This window comes from Echiichthys vipera (assembly GCF_963691815.1).
Source record: "Echiichthys vipera genome assembly, chromosome: 4".
Classification (NCBI taxonomy): Eukaryota; Metazoa; Chordata; class Actinopteri; order Perciformes; family Trachinidae; genus Echiichthys; species Echiichthys vipera.
In genome coordinates this window covers 2211221-2235392 of record NC_139829.1, presented here as the reverse complement: position 1 = coordinate 2235392, position 24172 = coordinate 2211221, and the positions used below count along the sequence as shown (strand labels likewise).

Genomic DNA, 24172 nt, shown 5'->3' with positions numbered 1-24172 from the left:
ACACAATCATCCAAATCAGGTTTTTTCAAATGGTTTCAAAGGTTCAAATTATTTTCTTTTCAAAAAGACACAAGAAATGTTCTTTATGAAGAAATAAGTTTGCATTTATTGGACAAACCAAACTCACACAGTGTAAAGATGGAACATGTCATGTACTGGGGTGAAAAATAAATGAAGGGTTTTATTCCAAAAAGTCACAAATTCATTTGAAAAAAAAAAAAACATTTCCAAAGTGCATCTTCATTCTCAGAAGTGTTATTACTGTGGATAGCAGAATTTTTTCTCTGTTTCCTGATATTTTCATTGGATTTCAATGGCATCGTTGCCACACTGTTTCATTTTTGGAACAAAGCTCTTCAAATATATTTATTTATTTCTATACTTTATACATTTGTATTTCTTGCTGTACATTTACATCTCATGCTTCCCTTGAAACTGTGCTTTCAGCATTTATCCTCAATCACATGACAAAAGACAAAAAGAGCACACAGTATTCAGGATCAATGCTGCATAGTTTCAACTTTGGAATATCAAACATAATTTCTTTGTAAACCAACAGAGTGTAACAGTATGTGTGATGGAAATGTATGAAATCTGTCAGCTGTCAAGTTTAAAAATACACATAATTTCTCTTAGATGCTTCACTTATTTGAAACATGTTAGTGATTCCTGGAAGATACTGTACTGTACTGTAGACACTGTGGTTCACATCACCACGTACAGGTCCTAAAAGTGGAAGTAAACCATTGGAGGATGTATTAGGAGATATGAACAACTGGAATCCAGAACAAGCTGCAGCACAAATCACAGACCAACTCAATCCTGACATATTGCATCAAAACTAAACACAAGCAATAAATAACACAAGGATAAAACAATGAAGAACTTTTGGAAATGTCACTTAGGGAGAAATATTAACAAAATCCCATAAAACTCCTTGAGAAGGATGGTATTTTGCTGTCCAATGAGAATCAAACAAAAAGACAAACAAATGTACTGATTCACTGCAATCATTTAATAGGCGTCAGAAATGGTGTCGATTCGGTTTCACTAATAAAAGGCTAGGACGACATTCAGAACCCAAACGAGCTGCCCAACACTTTACAGTAAGAACACTTCAAAATGGTTAATGAGGACAGCGGCACATCTTCTCTTGTAGTAACCTCCATTAAGGCAGTCGCAGAAAACATGAGAATTTGAAGGAGGACGTGGGGTGGGAGCATAGCTGATGTCTCTTTATTTCACACCAAGACCAGTCCACACTAAGCCAGATCACTTTTTAAAAGCTCTGAAAAGGACACGCAGCACACTTTTTGTCAAATGCTAGCCGTCACCGATTAGCAAATGTGTATTAGTCTGGAACCTCTCAGTTCATTTTTGAGGGGGGGGTATTTGCAGACCCAAATGCTTCTGGATCAAACTGAATAGACCAACAACCAACCAGAGCAACAAAACAACATAGCACTGAGCGACTATTCCTATTTCATCAACATTACCCATGTGTTTATACGTTCCTGTGTGAGACCAAAGACAGCTTTCCTGCCTCCACTGGACAGTAATGTTTATTTTATTCTAGTTTAATAGTTGGATCAGTTTCGTGAGCTGCATTAAGCTGGACGGTGAATGCCAGTTACGTTCAAGCATGAAGCTCTTCTGTCAGTCACATAAGGGAATCTCAGGCACACTTTCTGGCAGTGACTTGGCCAAGAGACGTGGCAGACTACAAAACACATCTGATGTTCCTGCGACTGACTGTATTTTAACAGTTTGAGGACAGAAGTGAGCCTGGATTCATGCTCCCTTTGTCTCTTTCCCTCCCAGTCAGTGTGTACATACTGTATGTGTATAGAGGTGACACAGATTGATGATTCATACTGTAGAATACATCTGGCATGGCTTCTCTTCGCTTCCCCATCTTCACAGCTGTGATCCTGTGGGTTTACATCACGTAATAGAAGTTATTTCCACGATGTTGTGAGGCCTCCCAGATGCTGACTTGGTTGTCTTCTACTAAAACACGCTACAAGGGATAAAAAGTGCAACTGTCATGCCCAGTGCTAATTTTGACTCCTGATGCCATTATACGGTGAGAGAGACACAGCCCTGTTACTAGTCTCAGTTGGTTAAATCTCTGTTCTGTCCTCTAACTCTAACCCTAACAAAACCCACATTCCTACTGTGGGATCAGCTATACTGACACTGCAAATTTGGACAATTCTCGCAATTGTTAGGTGGGATCTTCATGGTTGGATGCACTTATTGTAAGTTCAGCTTAATCAATGTAAAATCAGTGATCAGGTCAAGGAAAGAATTCTCTTCTCATCATTGTTTTTCCTTGTCCACCCTGTAACGCCAGTATTTTCAAACTGTTTAGGAAAAATTCTGGCTAAATCCCCTTTCACACATGTACTGCAAACCTGAAATGATCTTGACATAAGCCAGTGTACCTGTACAACAAATGTCTGAATCAGCTGGACCCTACATCTAACAGCTCCATGCCAGCTCCCTAGTGCAAAGAGTGTTTAGTTTCTGAGTGAGCCCGTGTTGCCCAGAGAATTCATTGTGCGCAAATGGATGAGTTGATGGACGTTTCTATCATGCTGTGGCCAGCACTGGAAGAAAAAGGTGTAGAAAAGGCAGACTGGAGAGACGATGAGACTCAGGTACTTCTGTCAGAAGAACTGACACTGAAATCATCCAACAGATTCGGCAAGAGACTCGGTTGTTTGTGAGCAAATTACCAACTGGATCCGTCACTGTGGTGTAATCCACACCATGTCCAGATCCTGCACACTCCCCGGACAGCCCCCCCCCCACTCATGTCTCATGACATTGTCCGGGTTCATTAAAAGTTGAATATGAAGAATGAGCAGAACACCGCCATCTAGTGTCTCAAGATCGTAGTCACAACAATGAAAAATTATTCCAGTAGTTGCCTTGCCAGGTTTGTTGTGTGTCAAGCGAGGAGACCAGAGTCTGTGTGAGCCTGTTTGAACCCGTTAGTGTTAGTCGTTAGCATTAGCCGTTCCAGCTAAGTAAAGATGAAAGTGATGTTAGCGATCAAGGAGAAATGTAGCCATTCAGGCGTGCGTTAAATAGAGTTTCTCTCCTTTCTTTCAGTCCATGGAGTGAATGCTTGGCCTATATTGACTCTGGTTTTTGCCCGTCTCCGCTCACTCAGCTGCTGGAACAAATAACGCCCCCTTCACTGAAGGGGAAAAGCAATACTTTCATTCTGTAGCCCTCAAAACGCCCTGCAGGTGTATTATAAAAAAGAAAAGAAAAAAGCTTTTAATAAAGATTCTACATATTCAACCTTTAAGTGTGGATGAGGCCAAAACAAAGCTAAATGTTTTCAAATGTAGCTGGCTTAGTGTGCACATACTCCAAGATGGAGAAAGGGGAAGTAATATCCTTTGTGGCAAACTTCTTAAACTAACTTCCTCTGAATTCTTCTTCAGTGTATATATTTGGAGACGCAAGACTAAATGTACCATTGAGCCAATGTGCAGGAAAGAAAGAAAAGACACAACACTGGAGTCTCTAAGGAGTCAGTCGTCACTTTAAGCATGCTCTCTATTATTACACCAACCAAACTAATCGAGACTAAATGGTAACACTATTTACAGCCGGTGATTTGGAGTGGTTCACTTGTATCAAATCAAAGAAAATATTAATCTGACATATTCATGTCAAAGTACAAAGAGCCAATCTGTGGCTACACCAATCATCATCACGTCTTAATGTAACCACTCACTACAGTACATGTGGCTCTCCTCGCTGTATCCTGTTAGCTGGAATGGAAATGACAGCGGTAGGGCAGTTGGGGAAATCATCAGAAGGAACATACAGGTACCAGAGTCTTTAGTTATTTTACCTGGGTGTTGTTAGTAGCCTTGCATATGGCTTGGAGATGCTTTCTGCTCTTACAAGTCAAGGAACCAGACCATGCGCCTCGCTGCTGTTCTGCAGCTCCATTCCTAAAACAACAGTAGCTTTTATAGTTCTTCATAATCACCGTCATCTCTTTTGATCGATGCTGCTCCTCCACCCAGAAAGTCCTCAAGCTCGTCCACTTCTGTTTTCTTGTTCCGGGCTTTCTTCTTCTTTTTTTCATCTCCTGCTGCAGCTTCGTCTTTTTCCTTTTTCTTGTGTTTGTGTTTCTTCTTGGTCTTTTCATCTTCCTGAAAACAGAAGGACACCATTTATTGTATTGATATTACTGTATTTTTTATTTACTGATTGTACCATGAACAGAAAAACCTTACCTCTTTGCTTTTCTTCTTCTTTTTCTTCTTGTCTTTGGAGGACTGTTTGCTTTCTTTCTCTGCAAAAGAAACAGATACATACAGCGGTCAATATGCAGTTTCTTTCTAGTTTAACCTCTTAATGTTTCGATGGTCCGCTGGCAGGCCCACAGACCTTTTGTCTTTCAGTGCTCATATTGGTTTATTGGCTAGTTTGGCGAACCGGAGGCGAAACAGCGCTCCAAAGTTAGGCTAAATGATGGCGAGGGAAAACGAGCATGTTCATTTTCAAAGGGGTCCTTGACCTCTGACCTCAAGATATGTGAATGAAAATGGGTTCTGTGGGTACCCACAAGTCTCCTCTTTACAGATATGTCAACTTTATGATAATCCAGACAGTTTTGGAGATAAAAACATGCAGTTCTTTGTGTGTATGCACAGGGGTGTACTCCTGGTTCACATTCAGCCACCCATCATTTTGATATTTAAGGTGGCTCGATTGATTCAAGACATCAACTCGTGCACTAAATAACATGAAGAATACACTTCCAGATTAAAATTTCTGGTTACACCGGTAGGTAGTAGGTTACAAAACCTTAGAAAAGATGCACCATTTAATAATGTGCGTGCACACGTGCACATGCATCATAAGTGCGCTCCGGTAATACAAAATATAGTACTACACCCCTGTGTATTTCATATACTGCAGATATAAAAGGCAGACATATTGTTGTCACTCATCTTTCAAACTGAGTAACAGAGTTTGAGTTTTCATGACTTACCTTCCTGCTCCTCGCTGCTGTCTTTGGCTACAGGAGCCTCTTCCTGGAAGCCGAGGCCAAACAGGTCGGTATCGTCCTTGTGTTTGAAGGAGATCACAGTGGGCTTTAGAGGCTCTGGGACCTTGACTAACTGCATGTCATCATCAGAGAGGTCAGACAAAAGCTCATCTCTGACTGGAAAAGCATCCTGGGAAGAACGGGGCAGCCAAGCAATGAATGAATCAAAATGAATGATCACATGAGGAAATGATTGGATATTTCCAAATGACACTGAAATTCAGATTTCTTGTGATGGTAAATGTGCTCTTCTTTACCTTTGTTATTTTGGGAGTGTCTGATGCTTCAGACTCAAAGTCGGGGTCATCCATGACAAAGGAGAGCATCTGCTGGGCTACAGGGGCCTCGGGGTCAGTATCAGAGTCCTCAGCTTTAGGCGTGCTTCCCTTCTTCTTGGCCTGATGTCGGGGCGGCTGCTCTGCTGCTGGAGTTAAAGTGAGGGAGATTGGTGCTGCGCTCTGGCTTTTCGATGCCACCTTTGGTTTGGTGATGTGGATCACAGGCCTGAAACAGGGTGATATGGAACATTTGTTTACCTTAAAATAAGTACATTAGCATTTTATTCATTTTACTTTCACTTATTTGGTCACGTTCTTCCACTATACATGTACTTTTCTCATCCGTACGCTCTTTTTGTGATGTCACATCTTTAGCTGTAGTGGTGGTGAACATTCAAGTTTCAAGCAACATTCATGCAAGTGATTCACAGCTCAGGCAATGTACCTGCACTGTGATACACTTACACAGTAAATGGAGTCCACATGATCATGAATGGGAACAAGTATCGTTATGCAAGTGGAGTTTAAGGGCATTTCTACGTCCATTTATAGTGAACTGTGAGAGTAGAAAGAAGGCTTATGAGTGCACAGCTCCACAATGATTGATATTTATAAAACAGAATCCGGCATTCAGCTTTATAAATCTCATGAAATAAATGCATATTTATGTCTGGACTCATGCTAGTACTGTTTTAGTCGTGAATTTACAAGTTTTATGCACATGGCCCCTGCTCTTATTCACACACACTCCCACATTTCCTCCACATTATCCCTCAGAAATAGTTTATTCATGTATTGGGGGAAAGGACTTACGCTTTCAGCTCAGGTTCACTGTCCAGGTCTGGGTCCTTCGTGACAGCAGGGGCTGCAGGTAATCCCTCTTCCTCATCACTAGTCAGAGTGATATCTTTACTGCTGGGCAGGGTCTTCGGTTGGGGGAGGCTTGGCTCAGTGTCGTCAGGATCGAGCTCATCCTGGAAAGCAGACACCATGGGATTTCCTCTGTCTTCACCATCACTAGGTCAGAGAAAGGACAAGAACACTTCCTACTGTTAATCACTGAGAGAGGGTCTACTATTGTGAGCTCCTGTGCAGCTCTGCTAGAAAGGCTGCAGGGATTGAAACCAGAACCTCAGTGACATTGAATGTGCATACATTTAAATGCTGACAAATAGAACTTGGTTATCTTTTCAGTTTTCAGTAAAAAACACATTGGGTCTCATTTATCAAACTTGCGTGGAAACGGGTCAAATCTGAGCGCATAATTGGTCGTAGGAAAGGACCCATGTGTGATTTATGAAACATTCGTATCTGATCAATCTCAGCGTACGAATGAGCGGGTCTTGATAAATGCGGCGGTTGAATTCGATAGTCATTAACATGTTACGCCCCTAAATATTCCTGGTTCGGAGGCCTCGCCCACTGAGGTCAAACACGGAGAGAAGGAAAGCAGGTTAGAAAATAAACTTTTCCGACACACAGATCGGCATCCTGACATCCGAGATGGAGCAAAATAAGGACGTACTTTTTGGCAGTCTTAAGAGTGGAATAAAAGGGGCCCATAAAAACACCGTATGGAAAAAAATAATGGAGGGAGTCAAACCGAAGCAGCGCTCCACTGTGACCCGAGTGCGCCTGTGCGCACTGTTGGACAGGTGTGCCGTATTCAGCACCCCTGCCATGAATTGCACCCCCTTGCATTATAGCTGATATCCATTTCATTTATTTTGTAATTATGGCTGCAGTATATTTCCACAGAACATACAAAAAGGTGTTGTTTTGTGTTCGCTATTATCCAAGTTTGTGATTTTAACTCTTTAAAATAGTTTAAAGACTATAAGTAACCAATGGTCTGACCGTTGTGGGTTACCTGTATATAAATTACTCCTTTAGGTGGAAACAACAGCCTTCTGATCCAGAATATCACCTATAATGCGAGGGGTGCATTTCAAGGCCGGGGTGCTGAATACGGCACAACACTGGCGCTATCGGTGGGTCATTAGGTATTCCGTAAGAGGATACCTTTGTCACCTAGAAGAACCATACCAAGATGTTAATCATCTGATACCTTGTTTGATTTAATTCAATTTATCGAGGGTAGCCACCAACCGAGGAGATGACTTTGGCTCTGCAGTGCATCTTGCTGCAGCCGCGCGTCAACACATAAATTCATTCATTCATTCAATGTGGGGGTCATGGGGGGCTGGAGCCGAGCTGTTTTGAAATATAAAAGAATCGTGTGTCCCCCCCTGGCCACCTGGCCACCACGTTAAAAAGCGACAGCTTGGCATCACAAATCACCTGTACATTTATCGAGTGGTAGTTTTGGCGATTGATGAATGCGTAATCATTCATGGATGGTGCCTTCAGCTCACATGAGTACAATCAATCGCTCCAACCACAATTTTTATTTTTTTTAATTCTTTTTAAGAATCCGTTTTGATCTGTTCTTAATATGTGACTGCTTATGCTTGATGACAGCTGAGGTTTGTTCATTATTTTCAGCCAGATTTTGCTGTGCTGCACCGCAAATACAAAGGCTCAAATTTGCGTACACGATCTCAGACCAGACGTGAGATTTGATCGTAGCTCCCGCTCACGTCCAAATTGATAAATGCCGACGTTTGCCAGGAAATGGTCGTACGCACGTTTCTCTGCCGTACGTTCATTTGATAAATGAGGCCCAATGTATTCTTAAAAAAGAATACAATAATGGTTAAAAAAAGATTACAATGAATAAATCATTTGTCATTCTCATCCATGTTAAGATTTCAAAGTTTACGTGAAAAGGGTCAAATACACAGTGGTATTATTACAGTGGATTAATTCTTGATTCATTCTGAAATATTGTTATTTTTTATTGTTCAGAATTTGATAGAATATCAGCTGTCTATACTACTGCTGTACTAGCATGTTTTTTTTAAATAACCAAGGCACTTCAACAAAAACCTTTATTTTGTGATAAAAAAAAAAACAGTGATCAAAACTAGAGAACACTTTCAGATCCCTCCCAGTTACTGGTGTTAATCTGCACCTGGTGACAAGTGACCTCATTGTTGGACACACCCTATTTATCTCCAGCTCTCCTGGTTACTCTGTAAGATACCAAGCTTCTTTAAGGAGACTGAACCCTGAAACAGCAGGTTGTCCAGATGAAGGCCAAAGGGACGACCCTCTCAGCTATCAGAGAGAAGTTGGGCGTTCGCAGTCTGTGATTTCATGAATATTGAAACAATGAAATGGCCAGAGAAGCCCCATAGAGAATCTCTGGAAAATCCTTGGCAACAAAGAAACCCACTCCAGTTAGTGAACTGTGGAAGAGACTGAGTCAGAATGGACCAAGATCAAACCGGAGCAGTGTGAGAAACTAGTGATGTCCTGTGGGCGCAGATATGCTGAAGTCAGTCAAAGCTGTGGCCTCTACACTTCCTGTTTATTTTTGAATCCTAGAGAAGAAAACATTGGTGAAATCTTCTCTTCTGACACAATGGTTGTTACTGTTCTCTAATTTTGCTAGTATTCATAATTTGTTCTCTAATTTTGAATCTCAAGTGTAGATATATAGTAGAAAGACTAATACTAACTTTGTCCCAAAAGAAGAACAAGTAAAGCAAAAATGACGTCAGAGTATTGCTAAACATCTCACCTGTCGCTGTCCACAGCTTGTGCAGGCTGAGGCACCTTGGTCTTTGAGGTCAGGCTGTCCTCCAGGAAGCTTCTATCCAGTCTCTCATCAGGCACAAAATCATCCACACTGTGAACCTTAGCAGGAAACACTGATGCAGGCGGCTCGTCTGAGGAAAACACAGAGACAAATGTATGTTATCAGATAACAAACAACAGCTATTGGCTAAATCCCTGACTGCTTTAGAAGAAATCATGTGAAAAAAGCTGCATCTTAGTGTTTTCAAATAGGGACAGTATAATATTGGTCTGGGTGCCATGTCGAGATATATCATCAAAACTATATAATAATGTCATATATAATTATATGTATTTATACACAGAACAATATTATTTTAACGATATTAATATTGCTGTTTTTCATTGGGTGCTCTTTTGTAACTAGGGATGTAACAATACAGTTAGCCCACAGTTCAATATGTACCTAATTTCTTGGGTTTATGTTCTGTTTTGGTATACTTTTTGTGTGTAATGAGAAAAATAATTGCTATTTATTCAAAAAGGATTAAACACAAAGTTTAAAAGTTTAAAGACTTTCAAATGCAAAAGTGCTTCTTCACAGTTTTCGGCTCTGTGCTTTGGCCAGTTCCACTTGCCTTTGTTGTTTTATAGAGGTCTGGAATTACATTAGTGCTGAAAAATGTGTGCGGATTCAGCGTTTTGATTTGATAACCAAAGCCCACATCTCTAACTACGGAGAAGGGCTGCAAATCTTTTGTAATAAACACCCCACTTCACTTGTTATTTTCTTGTGTTTTTTTGAAGCAGTAGAATAGTTTTGTTGGAAGACATCAGAAGAGACAGCTGTTTTTGAACCGACGGTGTTACCTGCTCAGCCAAGCTGCTTTCAGACACTGTTGCTCGGTGGTGACGCCGCAAATGTGGAAGAGTTACCATTTGCATAGGCAACACGTTTGAAGCAATGCTTCAGACAGTAATAGTTCTGTTGACTCTTTTCGTTCCCTCGTCACTGTATTCAACACCAAAATAAACTGTCTAGTGTTGGAGGTAATCCAACTTGCTCATAGCCTTTGGATATTTACTCGAAAGAAAGGGTTTTCCCCATCCATTCAAGTGCTCCACTAAAGCCCTGACAGAGCCAATTAAGAGAAAAATACCAAGCATGGAAACATGAAGTTACATGAAATCTATTGCAAGTGTGTATTGAACCGTGGAGGGCGTACCCTACGGTTTAATATTATATTGAGAACTGTGGCATCACTAGTTGTAACAGAGAATGTCTGGTCCATCTTTGCTACATGATTTAATTATTATTTTAAAAATAAAGACACTATAGTGTTTAAATTTATAATGCACCGAATAATCAGCAGTTTACAAATGAATCCCTGAATACCTGCTTTGTGTTAGCCTTTCGGGTACCTTTCTGATATACTTTCTATAGATTTTCCCACAGTGTCGGAGTACAGTGGCAAGGGACTAGAGGATGTGAATATATCAATGCTCGAGTAATGTCTAGAAGAGACTCACCTGGTCCAGAAGCAGGAGTCTCAGCAGCAGGAGATGAACCAAACCAGCGGGAGATAAAGCCGCGTTTCTGGGGGGCCGAGGCTCCAGACGCAGCTGAGGCCTGAAGGTGTTCGGGCGACTGGGCTGATGGCTTTGACTCAACGGCAGGCGAGGCTGCCGCACTAACCGCTGCTGGCGGAGGTGGGGGGGGGGAAGTGGACACAGATGGTGACTGTGGGAGCACCTGGGAGGGAATAGGGGGCTGAGGGGTGCTGGGGCTGGAGCTGCCTGTGGAGGCCCCACTGGGAGGGATGATGGGGGACTGAGAGCCCGAGGAGGGACTCTGACCATTAGCTGGACCAGAAGAACCATAGCCCTTACTGCGAGACTCCAGGTTCTCCAGGAAACTGCAGAAATCACAACAGGATGATTAAAAAACTTTGATTCACCTGCAATAATATGAGGCAATAAACACAATCCCTTAAGAAAACGCTTGTTGGCTATATGCTGGAAAACAACTTGACAAATATGTTTGTCAAGAGGAACTCATTATCATTACAAGAAATGTGCAGACTTTACAGACTTAGCATCGACTGCCCAGACACATGTGGGTTTGTACTTACAACTTTGTGTCTTATGACAACACTGCCAATGTTCATACATCAGTGTAAAATTTAACAGCTGGACGAAAGCACAGCTACAGTCTACTGTATTATGTGTTCCCAGCCTCAGCACTATGGATCCCCTGAGTGGACAAGCGCAAACACTTTGTTTTTTAGGTTTCTTTTGCTCATCAGGTGCAGAATAACAGTGTACTATGTGAGAATATATGAGAAACAAAGCAGACAGTACATCTCGTAGTTTTGATCTTCAGTCTCTTGTTGGACACAGAGCTCCTCCAGGGTGGCATCCATGTCCAGCTGGTTTGTCTCCAGCTGCCTCAGGAGGGTCTCTCTCTACACACACACACGTGCACACACACACGTGCACACACACACGTGTACGTACACAAACGTACGTACACACACACACACACACACACACACACACACACACACACACACACACACACACACACACACACACACACACACACACACACACACACACACACACACACACACACACACACACACACACACACACACACACACACACACACACACACACACACACACACACACACACACACACACACACACACACACACACACACACACACACACACACACAATCTTATTTTCTCCCATTGAGTTAAAGCAGGTTCAAACCCTTATGACCCAGTACAGTATGGAAGAGCTAAAGACTAGGACGCTGATGATAACAAACGAGTAAATATAATAATAACCTGATATCACATAATAATAAATAGAATAAATAACCTGAAGCTGCAAGAAGGGGATGTTGAAAAACCTATGCAGATATTTCAAGCCAAAGCCGTTCTTCATTGAGGACTCAGCATAGTGGATGTAAGATGCTCCCATTGGTCTGTAAAACACAAGTGTTACTAGTTATCTTTCCTGACATATATAACATATGCTCTTTATTTGTCCGTGTAATCCTCTTAATTGTAACTTCCTCTGCAAAGGTAATTAGGATGTGGCTGTAGACTTTTATTCAGGTAACTGTGCAGCCTTAGTGTTATAACACTTTCAAATTTAAAATCCACCTTTACATCAGATCCCACTGCTGCACCAGGTCTGAGGGATTACCTTCAAATGCAACAACTTCCACTTCCACTTTAACTACTTGTGACCGATGATGCCTGTTACTGTTGTTCAGAAAGAGCTTCATTCAGTTTGACAGCTACGCTTTGTGATGGGCACATTAGTGGGATGAGAAGAGACGAGAATAACTGAGAAATACAGCCACGTGCACTGGAAAGACTTAACCGCTAGTATGAGAACATTTCCACCTGATAGCAAACTAATAATGTAATAAAATGAATATCATTCTCCAATCACATCAACATAAATACCAACAATGACGTTAAAACACATGAACCCACAGTGGACTACAGTTATTATTACGACTCACATGGACATTTCATTCTTATCTACCAGTCCCTGTATGAGTTTTTTTCTGTGTTTCCCCTAGGTTAACAGCTTTGGGTTGAAACTGAACATCGGGACATTTCTTTCAAAAACGCAGATATTTTTGCCTGCTTTTTAGGTGGTTGACGCAAAACATTTTCCTACATCTCTGTCTGCTAATGGGAGTTTGCTCATGTGTGTACATAGTGGGACTACATCGTACGTGATACAGAGGGCAATTGTAAATGCACGACCACATAGAGACAGAAGAAGAAGAAGAAGAAGAAGAAGAAGAATTCCTTTATGTATCCCGCAAGGGAAATACAGTTTTGACATGCCGTCATGTAAATAAAATACCATAAGGCTATTTAGTTTGTTTAATAGAAGGACAAGGACTGTTCCATAGGAACGGTATCCTTAAATGACTTCCGTTGTGATCTGGGGCTGTTGGGGAAACAGCCCCTGAAACTGGTTAGTGAGATGTGATTGTGGGCTGCGGTCGGAGAGAGTCATTAATAATTCAATTCAATTTTATTTATAGTGCCAAATCATAACAAAAGTTATCTCAGGACACTTTACAAACTAGGTAAAGACCACACTCTATGACTTATTTATGATAAACATAGACCCAACAATTCCACTGTAGAGTACGGTGGCAACGAAAACCTTCCCTATTACAGGCAGGAACGTCAGACAGACCCAGCTCTGAGGAGGTCGGACATCTGTCTGCACCGGTTTATTAGTTGATTTAAGTCTTTTAGTCCCAGAGTAATACTAAATACAAGCAGTACAAATGATAAACTTATTGGTGCACGTACGGTTTCTGAAACACTATACTAAACACTAAACAGATGCATGAATAACTGAGTTATTATTACTGAGTTATGTCCAGCATTATATAAGCACTTAAGGACTAATAATTAAATCTGCATCTTTTCTGCATCAGTATTAAACACAAAAGAGAATAATGTCCCTTCTTATAATGTTATAAAAACACATTGAACCACATTACCAGAACATTCCAAGGTAGCTAAAGGAGCTAGCTAGTTAGCTTATCACTTAGTGCAACTACTTTGGGATCAGTCTAATGACTGAAATGTGTCTTTACAGTAAAACAATGAACAGACTTAACTAGTGTTTTTGGCGGCCTGTTTTTCTCACTTAACCCAGTGTATACACTTCAGTAAACCAACATAACATCATATAGTAATCCTGTTATTGTGCTTCATGAATCTTCTAACAGTAACATCATAACTTGCATCATCAGTGACTACAGAACAGCATATTATAAAATGGGTCTTTTTTTCCCCCTGGATTCTGTTTGGCTAAACAGGCGATGGAACCCTTTGTAAAATACTCTGTGACCTTACAGGTGGAACTGCATGCAGTATCACTCCGCCACACACCGTTGTGGTCTTGACCTGCCATTGCTGTAATCATCGGTTTGAAAATGTCAGATTTTGTGCCAAATTTTGATTTAATGGGCGGACTAAGCCCGGAGGAGTGGTTGGAAGAAGACGAGGAAAAAAAGGGGAGAAGACAAGCAGAAATGAATGAAAGAAGTTAAAAATCTGGAAAAATCTAGAAACAAAGCTGGGACCGTTAAGCAAACGTGGTCCGTTCACTGTTTGCGAACTGAGAAACATCTGGCTATTGCTTTTGAATTAGTTTCAAAAGTGGAGCTAAACCGGATTTTTACTTGAATTTTATGCTCCCGGGAAAAACGGGAAAGGTGTGTCATATAGCTTCAGCAGTTATATCAGTCCACAGGCAGGGATTAACCATTACATAAACGATCCACCAATTAGCAGATCCGGGTGTCTGCTGACAGATCCGGAATTTACCACCAGCAGCAATTCCGCAGAGAAGGATGCCACAAAACATTCCACCACCAAGCTATAACAGAGATGGACTTTCAGAAGATCAAGGGACTGAATCCCAACACACCTGAGGGTCTTCATTCAGTCAATAGTAGTTTTATCACATACACCTCAGAAACATTACCAAGCTGTGGCCATGACTCAGAGAGGTACAGGGTCCCTTTTTCAGACTCAAATTTCTAGACTTCTCTGTGGATTTTTCAGTCAATATTAAACATCTGAATACCAATTGTTAGATGCTCATTATGTAGATAAATGGTTTTAAATTCCAACTTTTAATACGTATGTTAAATTCAGACTATGTATGCCATTATGTTGCCAAGTAATTACAAGACATTTTACATACGTATTGTAGCTCATATTAGTGAATGAACTCTGTTTAATGCACAGCATTTTATTCAAGCTAAATGCTAAAAGAGTGAAATGAATAACTGTGAACCTGTAACTCTACAGACAGGAACAGTAGAGATGGATAATTAAATTAATAACTGTGAAATAATTAATAGAGAATCGCAGTCGCACAGCGAACGGTAGGCGTGGTGACCCGACACCATTCTACAGCAGCTTGATTAGTTTCAGAACATCTACAGGTCGGCTGTGTTGTGTTAGTAAACTTGTTTGGATTTGTATACATGAATATATTTTATTTTAGAAAGTGAGATAATAGTCTGGAAACCCTTTTCTCTTTTTCTAAACTTATCCAGACCTGGAAATGACTCAAATGAAATCCCATACTTTTTCATCCTGGGTAGGAACCCTGGAGATAGTAATTTGGCTCCAGTCTACGTCTTACAAACTTGGTTTGTAGCCCTGAAGCTTCATAAGGCTTCGTTCCACCATCATTACCATACAGATAAGCGCTAATCTCTAACCTGTTAAGTCCAGCAATCAGATCTCTAATATCATCAGGGAGGATGACGCGATGCTCGCCCATGTCTCTGTGGTTTCCCAACACACACACCGGCACATGGGTAGGTACTTTGGGCAGTTCCCTCAGGATGTAGTTAAAAGTCCTGTAATTGACACAATCACAACACAACATTGATTTGAGGGAGGGTAAAGAAAAACTTCGACAGGAATTAGAGACGGCTCAGTTCAGTGGAGGTTGAAATAGAGGGATTTAAAGAATTCTCCAAATGTGCTTGATTTGTTTTGGTTGTTTACAACTTATTTAATCTAGGTACATATTTATATTTACCTAACACATGGATCTGCAACCTTTCTGATTTGAAGTGCCAATTTTAAATGTGTAAATGTAAATCAGTGTGCCATATCAACAATAAGCCTGTCATCATCTACCAAGCACGCTCAGGCACTTTGTTTTTTGTCCCACCTGCACCGCATTCTGTGAAGAATAATATGTTCACTCTGTTTAAATGTGCAAATATCAAAATGTTGCTGAAAAGTGCAGTTTTGATTTCTCGAGTGATTACATTCCAGAGTCTGTCCAGTATGGAGATCTTTAAAACCTTTTACATCTATTATTAACTTATATTTCACCAAACTGCCTAAAACCACAAAGTTTACGTGTTTTGCTGGAAGAAAGCACCAATGGGCTCCTTCCTTTGGGATTGACTTTGGTAATCCACTTGAATGGACTTTACTATGAGAGGAGCTGGTACAGGGGCCAGTAGGTAAGTCTTTAAAACACTATTTAAATAAACTCTGGTTTCACTAACTACGTTGTTGGTGCTTTGTTTACTGTTTAGGGACTCTTCTCATGCTGCTGCAGAGGTTTGGTGTTATTTGGAGCAGTATTAGTGGTTAATAAAGCTGTTTTAATGCGTTCAGCGTACTGCCCCGAGCTAATCAGTGTTAGCCACGGCCGTCTGTTAGCGACTCTCTGGGATAACTCTGTTAATAGTTCATACACAAAAAAATTTGTCTCGTTATTTGATGAGTGTATTTGCCGAAAAAGACCCTGGGATGATTTTATGCCGGAATTTCACTTTAAGGTAAGAAGCTCTAAATATGCACATTCTATACTTAACTAACCATATCGCCCTAGCCAGAGGAGAAGTCTGGCTAGGGCGATATGGCCAAAATGTTCTATCCCAAATTCGGTCATCTCATATCTGGACAACGTTATATATCACGATATAGCGTGTTTTCTGGTAATTCAACAGTATGAAATAACCACATGGTAAAGCCTATTTGTTGTATACTCCTGTATGAATGAAATGGCATCTTTCTCATTTTATTAACAACTTTAGTGCAAAATGAACTTAACATTCAAGAATTTAAAGCATTCAAAGGATTTAAAGATTGCTGAAACACACTTTGTGTAATAGAAACGATATTGAAAAATATGATAGACATTTTTAGATCTTTTTGACAACATGTATCATCATATCGCCAAGTGGTCTGTGTAACGCTCTATATTATCGTCAATAAATCTCATGAAAAGACCAAAATTGACAATATGTAACTGTTCTTCCCTATCCTGTCTGTGGCTCTAACTGATTCCTTCAGAAGACTTACATCTCTAAAATGTCCCACTGAAGTATTCTTGCATTTTAAATAAGACTGAATCATTTTCCTAAAAAGACTGGCACTGTAGTATTTAACCAAACAAACAGGAGGAAATAGTGCATTTGCTGGGGAATATTTTTAGTAGCAGATCAATCCATTCATTGTGTGAGTTCATGGTTATGAAGGAACATGTCACCAGTGCAACAATGTGGACATAAGAGGGAGGGAGGGAGGGAGCTAGGTAGGTCACACACACACACACACACACACACACACACACACACACACACACACACACACACACACACACACACACACACACACACACACACACACACACACACACACACACACACACACACACACACACACACACACACACACACACACACACACACACACACACACACACACACACACACACACACACACACACACACACACACACACACACACACACACACACACACACACACACACACACACACACACACACACACACACACTGGTGGGTCACGTCTAGTCTAGTCTTTAAAAAAAGAAGAGTCTATCTGTTCCCGCAGACATAATGCCTAAAATACCAATGCTGAAAAGTCTTTGAAGGTTTCTGCTTCTGAAGCTGAACAAAATCCCCCAGTGTAGGCTCTCAGCTGAAACCTAATCTGCCCATGCATATTGTAGCATTAGAGCTCAGTGACGAGAACACAGCTCAGAGAGACGACTCTTACCACTGCTTGGTAATGTCAAACATCATGATGACTCCGTTACAGTTCTTGTATACGTCCAGGAACTCTGCATCCAGGGCCACCTCATCCGACTACAACATCGAATCAAACAAATGTTTTAATCACATGCTAGAGCAAACAGGGTTCCCACACATTTTTATCACCATTTCAAAACTTTTCCATCACTTTTCAAGGTCCCATAATAACATTCCCATGACCATTCACAACAAAGGACACAAACAGAACTGTATATTTTACTTTACTACAAATGGTAATCATTTTATGAAAATAAACTTCAAACTTTCCAATCTCTAATAGTTGGTTATGTTCATATCCGGCTGTTAAGACGTGACGTAACACCCTTTCAAAACATGATTTCCGGGTCCAAGCTGTACGGAGCCTCGTATTTCTGCAACACTGCAGTGCTGTGTTCCCCGTTGTCTGAAAAGATCAGAGTTTTTAAAAAGACAACATAATTGTCATTTTACCTCTTTCTTATCGATGAAAAAGATTCCGGATCCAATGAAAGAGGTGATTGAGGTGATGTTCACATGTTCGACCGTTGTCTGTTTTGTTTCAATGGAGCATTTGGATCCGGAAATCGTATTTTGAAAGGGTGTTACGTCAGACTTAACAACCGGATTCACTCAAAATATTTCAAACTGAGGGCCCAGTCAATACATAGTGTAATTAAAAGCTTTACGAGCCCTTATATTAGTCTGGCACTGGCTTTCAAGTATGAGAGATACAAGTCTGAAAAACAATTTGGCAACATGACAATATATTCTATTTTTTTAATCACAGAAGTTACAACCTCTGTTCACAGGACATTCTGCTTTTTACTGTTCCTGAGAACTGAACTTGGAAGGAAAGCTTTTAAGTTTTCTGCACCTGCTGCATGGACTGATATGAAGCTTCAAAACAGAAAAACGGAATGAGTTTTATGGTCAAATCTTTTGAGTCCATGCTGTGTGCACATGTTTTATGTAATATTTCTCAAATCCACGTGCTTTTATGTCAATTGTTGAAACTCTGTGTTGCTGCTAGGGATGGGAATTGATAAGATTCTATTGATACCAATGCTGCTATAGATTCTGCTCATTTGCTTTATTCTTTATTGATTCCTGATCAATTTTCTGTGTGGAAAAAAAGTCGGCCTACACAGCATGTTTTATTATCTTCTTATAAGTCTGAACACAGTGTGGATGAAATTAAAGAATATTTGTACAGCTTTCTTTTGTAATCAGGATTTTCAAAGAAAAAGTCTGCTTAGTCATCCTGCATTGCATTCATTTTCAGTATTACTGTGTTATGTTATTCTTCCTCTCCATTTTCAAACTCAAACATAGTTTCAGCTAAGTGGCATACATGGAGGGAAAGACAGAACGTGGGGAGACGTAGTAAGAAACGTACTTGAAGGTAAACGATGTCATGCACTGATGCATATTAAAGCTATTTTGAATCAACAGCGACATTCATGGAAGGTTATCCACAGAAGATTACTGTTACAATCAATTTCATTAAACACTAAAAAATCCCATGACTTGTCAAGGATTATATTTATTGCATATGTTTTCCAGGCCTGGAAAATGAGGTTTTGCCATGACCGTGGGAACCCTGAGGACAGAAATGTCATGCTTCTGAGCATACCTCTGGCCTCTGACCACATTCTATAAATGAGCCTGTTTCCTTAACACATCACAGTCATGTGATAATCACCTCTTGGGGCTCATTCTCCAGTTTCAAATTCTCTCCGCGCCTTTTGCCTTTGCCTGAAACAAGAAGTATTCACAAGTTTAGCCGAGCAGAAAAGAAAAAAACATCACAACCTACAGCTTACAGCTTAGTTTGTTGCTTTATGTTAGATTATAGTGAGTAAAACAAGCAGAGCAGCACAGCCGCTTTTCTTGAGGAAAAGCATCATGAAGCCTAACTTTAACACACATTATCCTTTAAGTACACACTACTGGCATTAAGTCATGGCTTACACGGTGCAGACACTCAGGCTCTAGCTCTACACAGCAGAAAACTCAGCCAAACTCAGAAACATAGCCACGCAGCAAACCTTGAAAATATATTGACATTCAGATAAGAGTGGAACGAGGAGGGCCAAACCCACAGCACACAAGCCACTTTCATTTCTACACACTATGGTGGCGCTCACCTACACCTTCAGGAAGAGGATATTTTTGGCCTGAGATGAGTGCAAGAGAGGTGCAAAAAGACAACATCAACACTGAGAACAGAAAAAGAAACAAGCAACAGTAGATAGACTTCTGAGAGCAAGGTCATCCTCGGGGGAAAGTCTGCTTCTTTGACAGGCATGTGTGACGACACTTACCTTTGTCTACCACGTCCCACACCTCTACTTTGACCACATCATCAGTAGCTGAGAGAAACAGAAATGGTGTTTTCATTATTCATGTTCCTGGGCCACAGACGAAATGAATTCAGATGTGCAGGCTGTTAATATGGATCCAGTAACTGAAAACACTGGAAGAAGTTGTGGTGGAAAAAGGTTTGCTTGGTATGGAATGACTGTTACAAATACAGGACACCTATTCTAAAGTCGGCTAGCTTAAGCTACATCTAAATACAGTCTGTTTTTTTACCTTGATATGGAGCCACTGGAATCAATCACAGAGGCACAAACAGCAGATGTCAAATATTCACCAAACTAAAACATGACCGGAGCAAATAAGTTGTAATGTTCAGACATTACATGAGTTGCAATGACTTACTTTTGTAATTCCAATGGATACTTGTGGCTTGGATCTCCTGAGTGGGAAGGTACTCCTCCACAAACTTCTTGCCCTGCAGTCGATGCCATAAAGTACTCTTTCCAGTGTTTCTATCTCCCCGGATCACTATTTTCACTTGAGTGGGAAAGAGATTGTATATTTAGTTTATCAGGAAACCCTTCTGTCAACTTCACTAGGAAGATAAAATTGAATTTTTAATGGGACAGACTGCAGAAGGTCGTTCACCTGATTGGCTGCATTACTTACTGTTATACTGGACCCCTTTGGCGAAGCGTCGCTGCAAACTTTGGTTCATCGACTGCAGGCCAGCCGGAATGTTCTTGTCCCTGAGCTGCCCTGGCTCGGACCCCACCAGCTTCTTAAGTGCTGAAAACATCTTGACGAGGATTCACAAACTTGAGCAATCACACGCAGTAGTGCAGTGGAACTCCCTTGACAATTTGTCACAGAGAAACTGAGGGAAAAGTGTAACAGTGTGTCCTGGTGGCTGAGGAAGTTAAGGGTCCATGCTTAGAAGCAAATATGATGCCAAATTACCAAAAATTTAGCCTGAATTTAGCAGCAGTTCTCCTAAATTTGACTAGATGTTCTTGGTCGCCGGTGAGAGGGGGAGGTGACTATCATGTTGTTTTGAGCATCATCTGTAAAAAAAAACAAAAAACAGGAAGACAGCAGAGATACAGTGACTGGTTATTCAAACTTTTGCTTTGCCATTGCCAGTGAGCAAACACTCCAATGCATGTGCAGTTTTATCACATGCAGTTGTAATATTTCCTGACTGTAACAGCAAAAAATATTTATTTTGGGGTGCACATTTGCCACTGTTTGACATTTTTATATATTAGAAAGAAGTTGCCACTGATGGCAACCAAAGAATTGGTTGCCAATATCTCAAAATGGTTGGCAACTGTTATGCTTGGAAATGTACTTCCATGGCATGGATAAAAAAAGCAGGTATGTTAAACCCAAAAGCCCATAAAAATGTTACGGGTTGTGAAAGAAATGTAGAGTGGTTCTGATGCCGACACCAGTATCAGAAATACCTCAGATACTGTCTAAAATACTGGTATTGTATTAGGGATATATTGCATTAGACCATCTCTAAAGAAATGTGCAGCCAGACCTTGTAACTTGGAAGGAACACTCAATAAATATGAAGATGGAAATAACAGCATTCAGACAGTTTGATGTAGCCCCTGGCTATGATTCGAGTCACAGAGCTAAGAATCCATTTTTCTGCTAAATAATTGGACAAAGTAATTACACGATGATCAGTAAAACACCCCTCAGATTATTTATCATGTTGTTCTGATTCTGACTGTATTCGTGCCATTGTTTCCTTATTCAAAATAAGGTGGCTAGCCTGAATGACAGTCTGTCTCAACCTGTCCAAAGCTCTAGGAACAGTTGGATCCGTTTATATTGCTGTTGCATGGTTGAATATAAGAGATGTGTGAGTGATACACGAAGGCTGTCAGCGGCTCCATGGTCCATGGAGTCCTGAGCTGTCACAGTGTCTCGGGCTCGGGACATCAGTGCAGTGGCTGTCTTTGTTCAGCTTAAAGCTCACATTCAAGTGGAGCTGTTCAGCACTGTAACATTGCGTCAATAACAACACAGTCTCAATCTAACGTTATCAAGCTAGCATTAGCTGCCCGAGCTGCTAGCGCCGCAGAGAGGGCTTTGTCGGGATATTTGAAGCAATTACGCTTTAACGGTTGAAGCCAAATCCTGTCCGGTGGTCGTGAGGGTTGAAACGGTGATGAGGCAGTCCGGTCTGTCCCCTGCCCGGGCTCAAAGCTAACGTTATCCGCCGGCTCTGTTAGCTCTCCAGCCGATGTTAGCCATCTTAGCTTCCCCCTGTCACGTTACTCGGTGACACTGGACTGCAGCTACACTCGTGTTTTCTTTATGTGCTCTCGGCAACAAATACTCACGATTATTTAAAAAGAGAAGACTCTGCAGTCCCGACATCTTTGTCTCAACACATCTGTCAGCCGTCCATCCAGCAGAGAGACACCAGCGACATTCCTCTGCAGGGAGAGGGAGGGAGGGAGAGGGAGAGGGAGGGGGAGGGAGTGAAGGAGGGGGAGAGAGAGAGAGGGGGAGGGAGTGAAGGAGGGGGAGAGAGAGAGAGGGGGAGGGGGGAGGGAGAGAGAGAGAGAGAGAGAGAGAGAGAGAGAGAGAGAGAGAGAGAGAGAGAGAGAGAGTCAATCTTGAAACCCTTGAGACACGAGGGTACAACCTCCGGCACAACTTTCAAAATAAAGCTGGGTTTATTTTGAACTTTTCTACAGTAGGTTTTTTTCACGAGAGCATTGGCAAAAGAAAAGTTTCACATTCTTGACCTTGAGTCTCTGTAAATCCTAAATAAGTCATAGAGTGTGGTCTATACCTAGTCTGTAAAGTGTCCTGAGATAACCTTTGTTATGATTTGGCACTATAAATTCAGTATGTTCTGGTGCTGTTGACTGTATAACACAATTTTCACAAGATGAAGTGATATTTGAACTACGGATGAAGCTATAATGAAATTCTGGACTGATACCAATACCGATGTTTAACAATTTGGCCGATAGCTAATGTCGATAGAGATGTTTTGTCATTCAGCATTCTATCTCGAATAAATTATTATCTACAATATTCATTATCCCAGAGCTGTGCTCTCTGGACTGCCGTGCCCCCCCTGTGGCCCAATTGTTGAAAAACATGTGCTTAAGTGCCCCCTGGAAGCCAAAATGTGTGCTAAAGTGCCCTGTAGGAGCATAAACACGTGCTTAAGTGCCCTCTTCAGTGTCAAGGACGTGCTATATGTGCCCTTTTTTTAGTATGCATGTATATTTAAAACATTTTAAAACAACCTTTTTTTATAGCATTTTTGTACATTCACACACTATTTGCCAACTGCTGGCGACTGCCTTTGTCTTAGTGTTTGTTTCTACTTTGATTTTATCTATTGTTTTGATATGTGTAAGGGAAGAAGCCATATGAAACTTCATTGTACCAACTATAAGCACAAATTCAATCATAAAACAACATTTAACATAACATTTTTTCATTTTTCAAAAGTTTTATTTTTTATATTGGCCAATACTGATGTTCATCCGATAAATGGGTGCAACCCAAATTTGAGCCTCAGCTGTAACATGGGTTCCCTGCACAGCTTTCAGCAGCAGTGGCTGACTGAGGCGCCTCCAGGGGGAAAGAGAGGACTGGAGCCCTGATGAGCTTTCTGCCTTTTACAACATTTCAAATGTTTTTGACTGATGAAGAGAAGAGATTGAAGGTATGAGGGAATTTTAAAGTACTTCTTGGGAAGATTGGAGGAGCAGCAAAAATCCCAGAGGGAGATATCTGAAAGTCTTGGCACATAATAGCAAATGATAAGTACCACCAGCAGTGAATGTAAAATGTGCCTTTGTGTAATTTGGATAAACTGACCCTTTCATTATCATCATCATTTTCATTCATTTAACACATCATTTCAATAGGAGACCCTAAATTCTACCATAGTGTACTGCTATGAGCTTTCTTCGAAGCCGTCCTCTCCTGCTCCACATATACTATACTAAAATACTACTTAAAGGAAAAAAAAATCCTTCAAATCACACACAAATCCTAGTCTCCCTACTCCCAACCTCCCGCTTCTCATTAACTCTGCCCAGTGCTCACCATGGCATTTGACAGCAGTCATCCGCTGAACTCAGGCTTCCCTCTGCTCCCAGTCAGAGCTTCGTGCCATTTGCCATTACTGCCCTCTATATAGAAATAAGAATCAGAATCAG

The 24172-nt window shown here is 40.9% G+C and overlaps 1 protein-coding gene across 5 annotated transcripts; it reads right to left on the bottom strand.

Moving 5' to 3' along the window:
• Positions 1-103: 103 nt before the first annotated feature.
• rabl6b (RAB, member RAS oncogene family-like 6b) lies at positions 104-24107 on the bottom strand. Of its 5 annotated transcripts, none has more exons than XR_014593180.1 (18): positions 22325-22437; positions 20634-21028; positions 20367-20501; positions 19967-20014; positions 19790-19861; positions 19345-19397; positions 17629-17717; positions 15301-15441; positions 11898-12003; positions 11368-11471; positions 10537-10922; positions 9011-9158; positions 6178-6381; positions 5344-5590; positions 5030-5216; positions 4269-4327; positions 3878-4184; positions 104-3254 (listed from the first exon to the last, which is right to left on the bottom strand). XR_014593180.1 is itself a non-coding variant. In XM_083912598.1 (18 exons), exons 3-18 carry the CDS (start codon positions 20761-20763, stop codon positions 3999-4001), a joined length of 2295 nt encoding a protein of 764 aa, XP_083768724.1. In that variant the 5' UTR covers positions 20764-21028; positions 22325-22420; positions 24060-24107; the 3' UTR covers positions 104-3998. The 5 variants fall into 5 exon arrangements, 3 of the variants coding, with proteins under 3 accessions (XP_083768724.1, XP_083768725.1, XP_083768726.1); XR_014593181.1 differs by having other exon boundaries at positions 104-1931; XM_083912598.1 differs by adding an exon at positions 24060-24107 and having other exon boundaries at positions 104-4184; positions 22325-22420.
• Positions 24108-24172: the final 65 nt, after the last annotated feature.

Coding starts and splice junctions, on each gene's coding strand:
- rabl6b (XM_083912598.1), bottom strand. CDS start 20,763: ATGTTTTCAGCACTTAAGAAGCTGGTGGGGTCCGAGCCAGGGCAGCTC. Junction 20,015..20,366: donor TATCCATTGGAATTACAAAA/GTAAGTCATTGC, acceptor TGTTTCTCTCAG/CTACTGATGATGTGGTCAAA. Junction 5,217..5,343: donor ACACTCCCAAAATAACAAAG/GTAAAGAAGAGC, acceptor CGTTCTTCCCAG/GATGCTTTTCCAGTCAGAGA.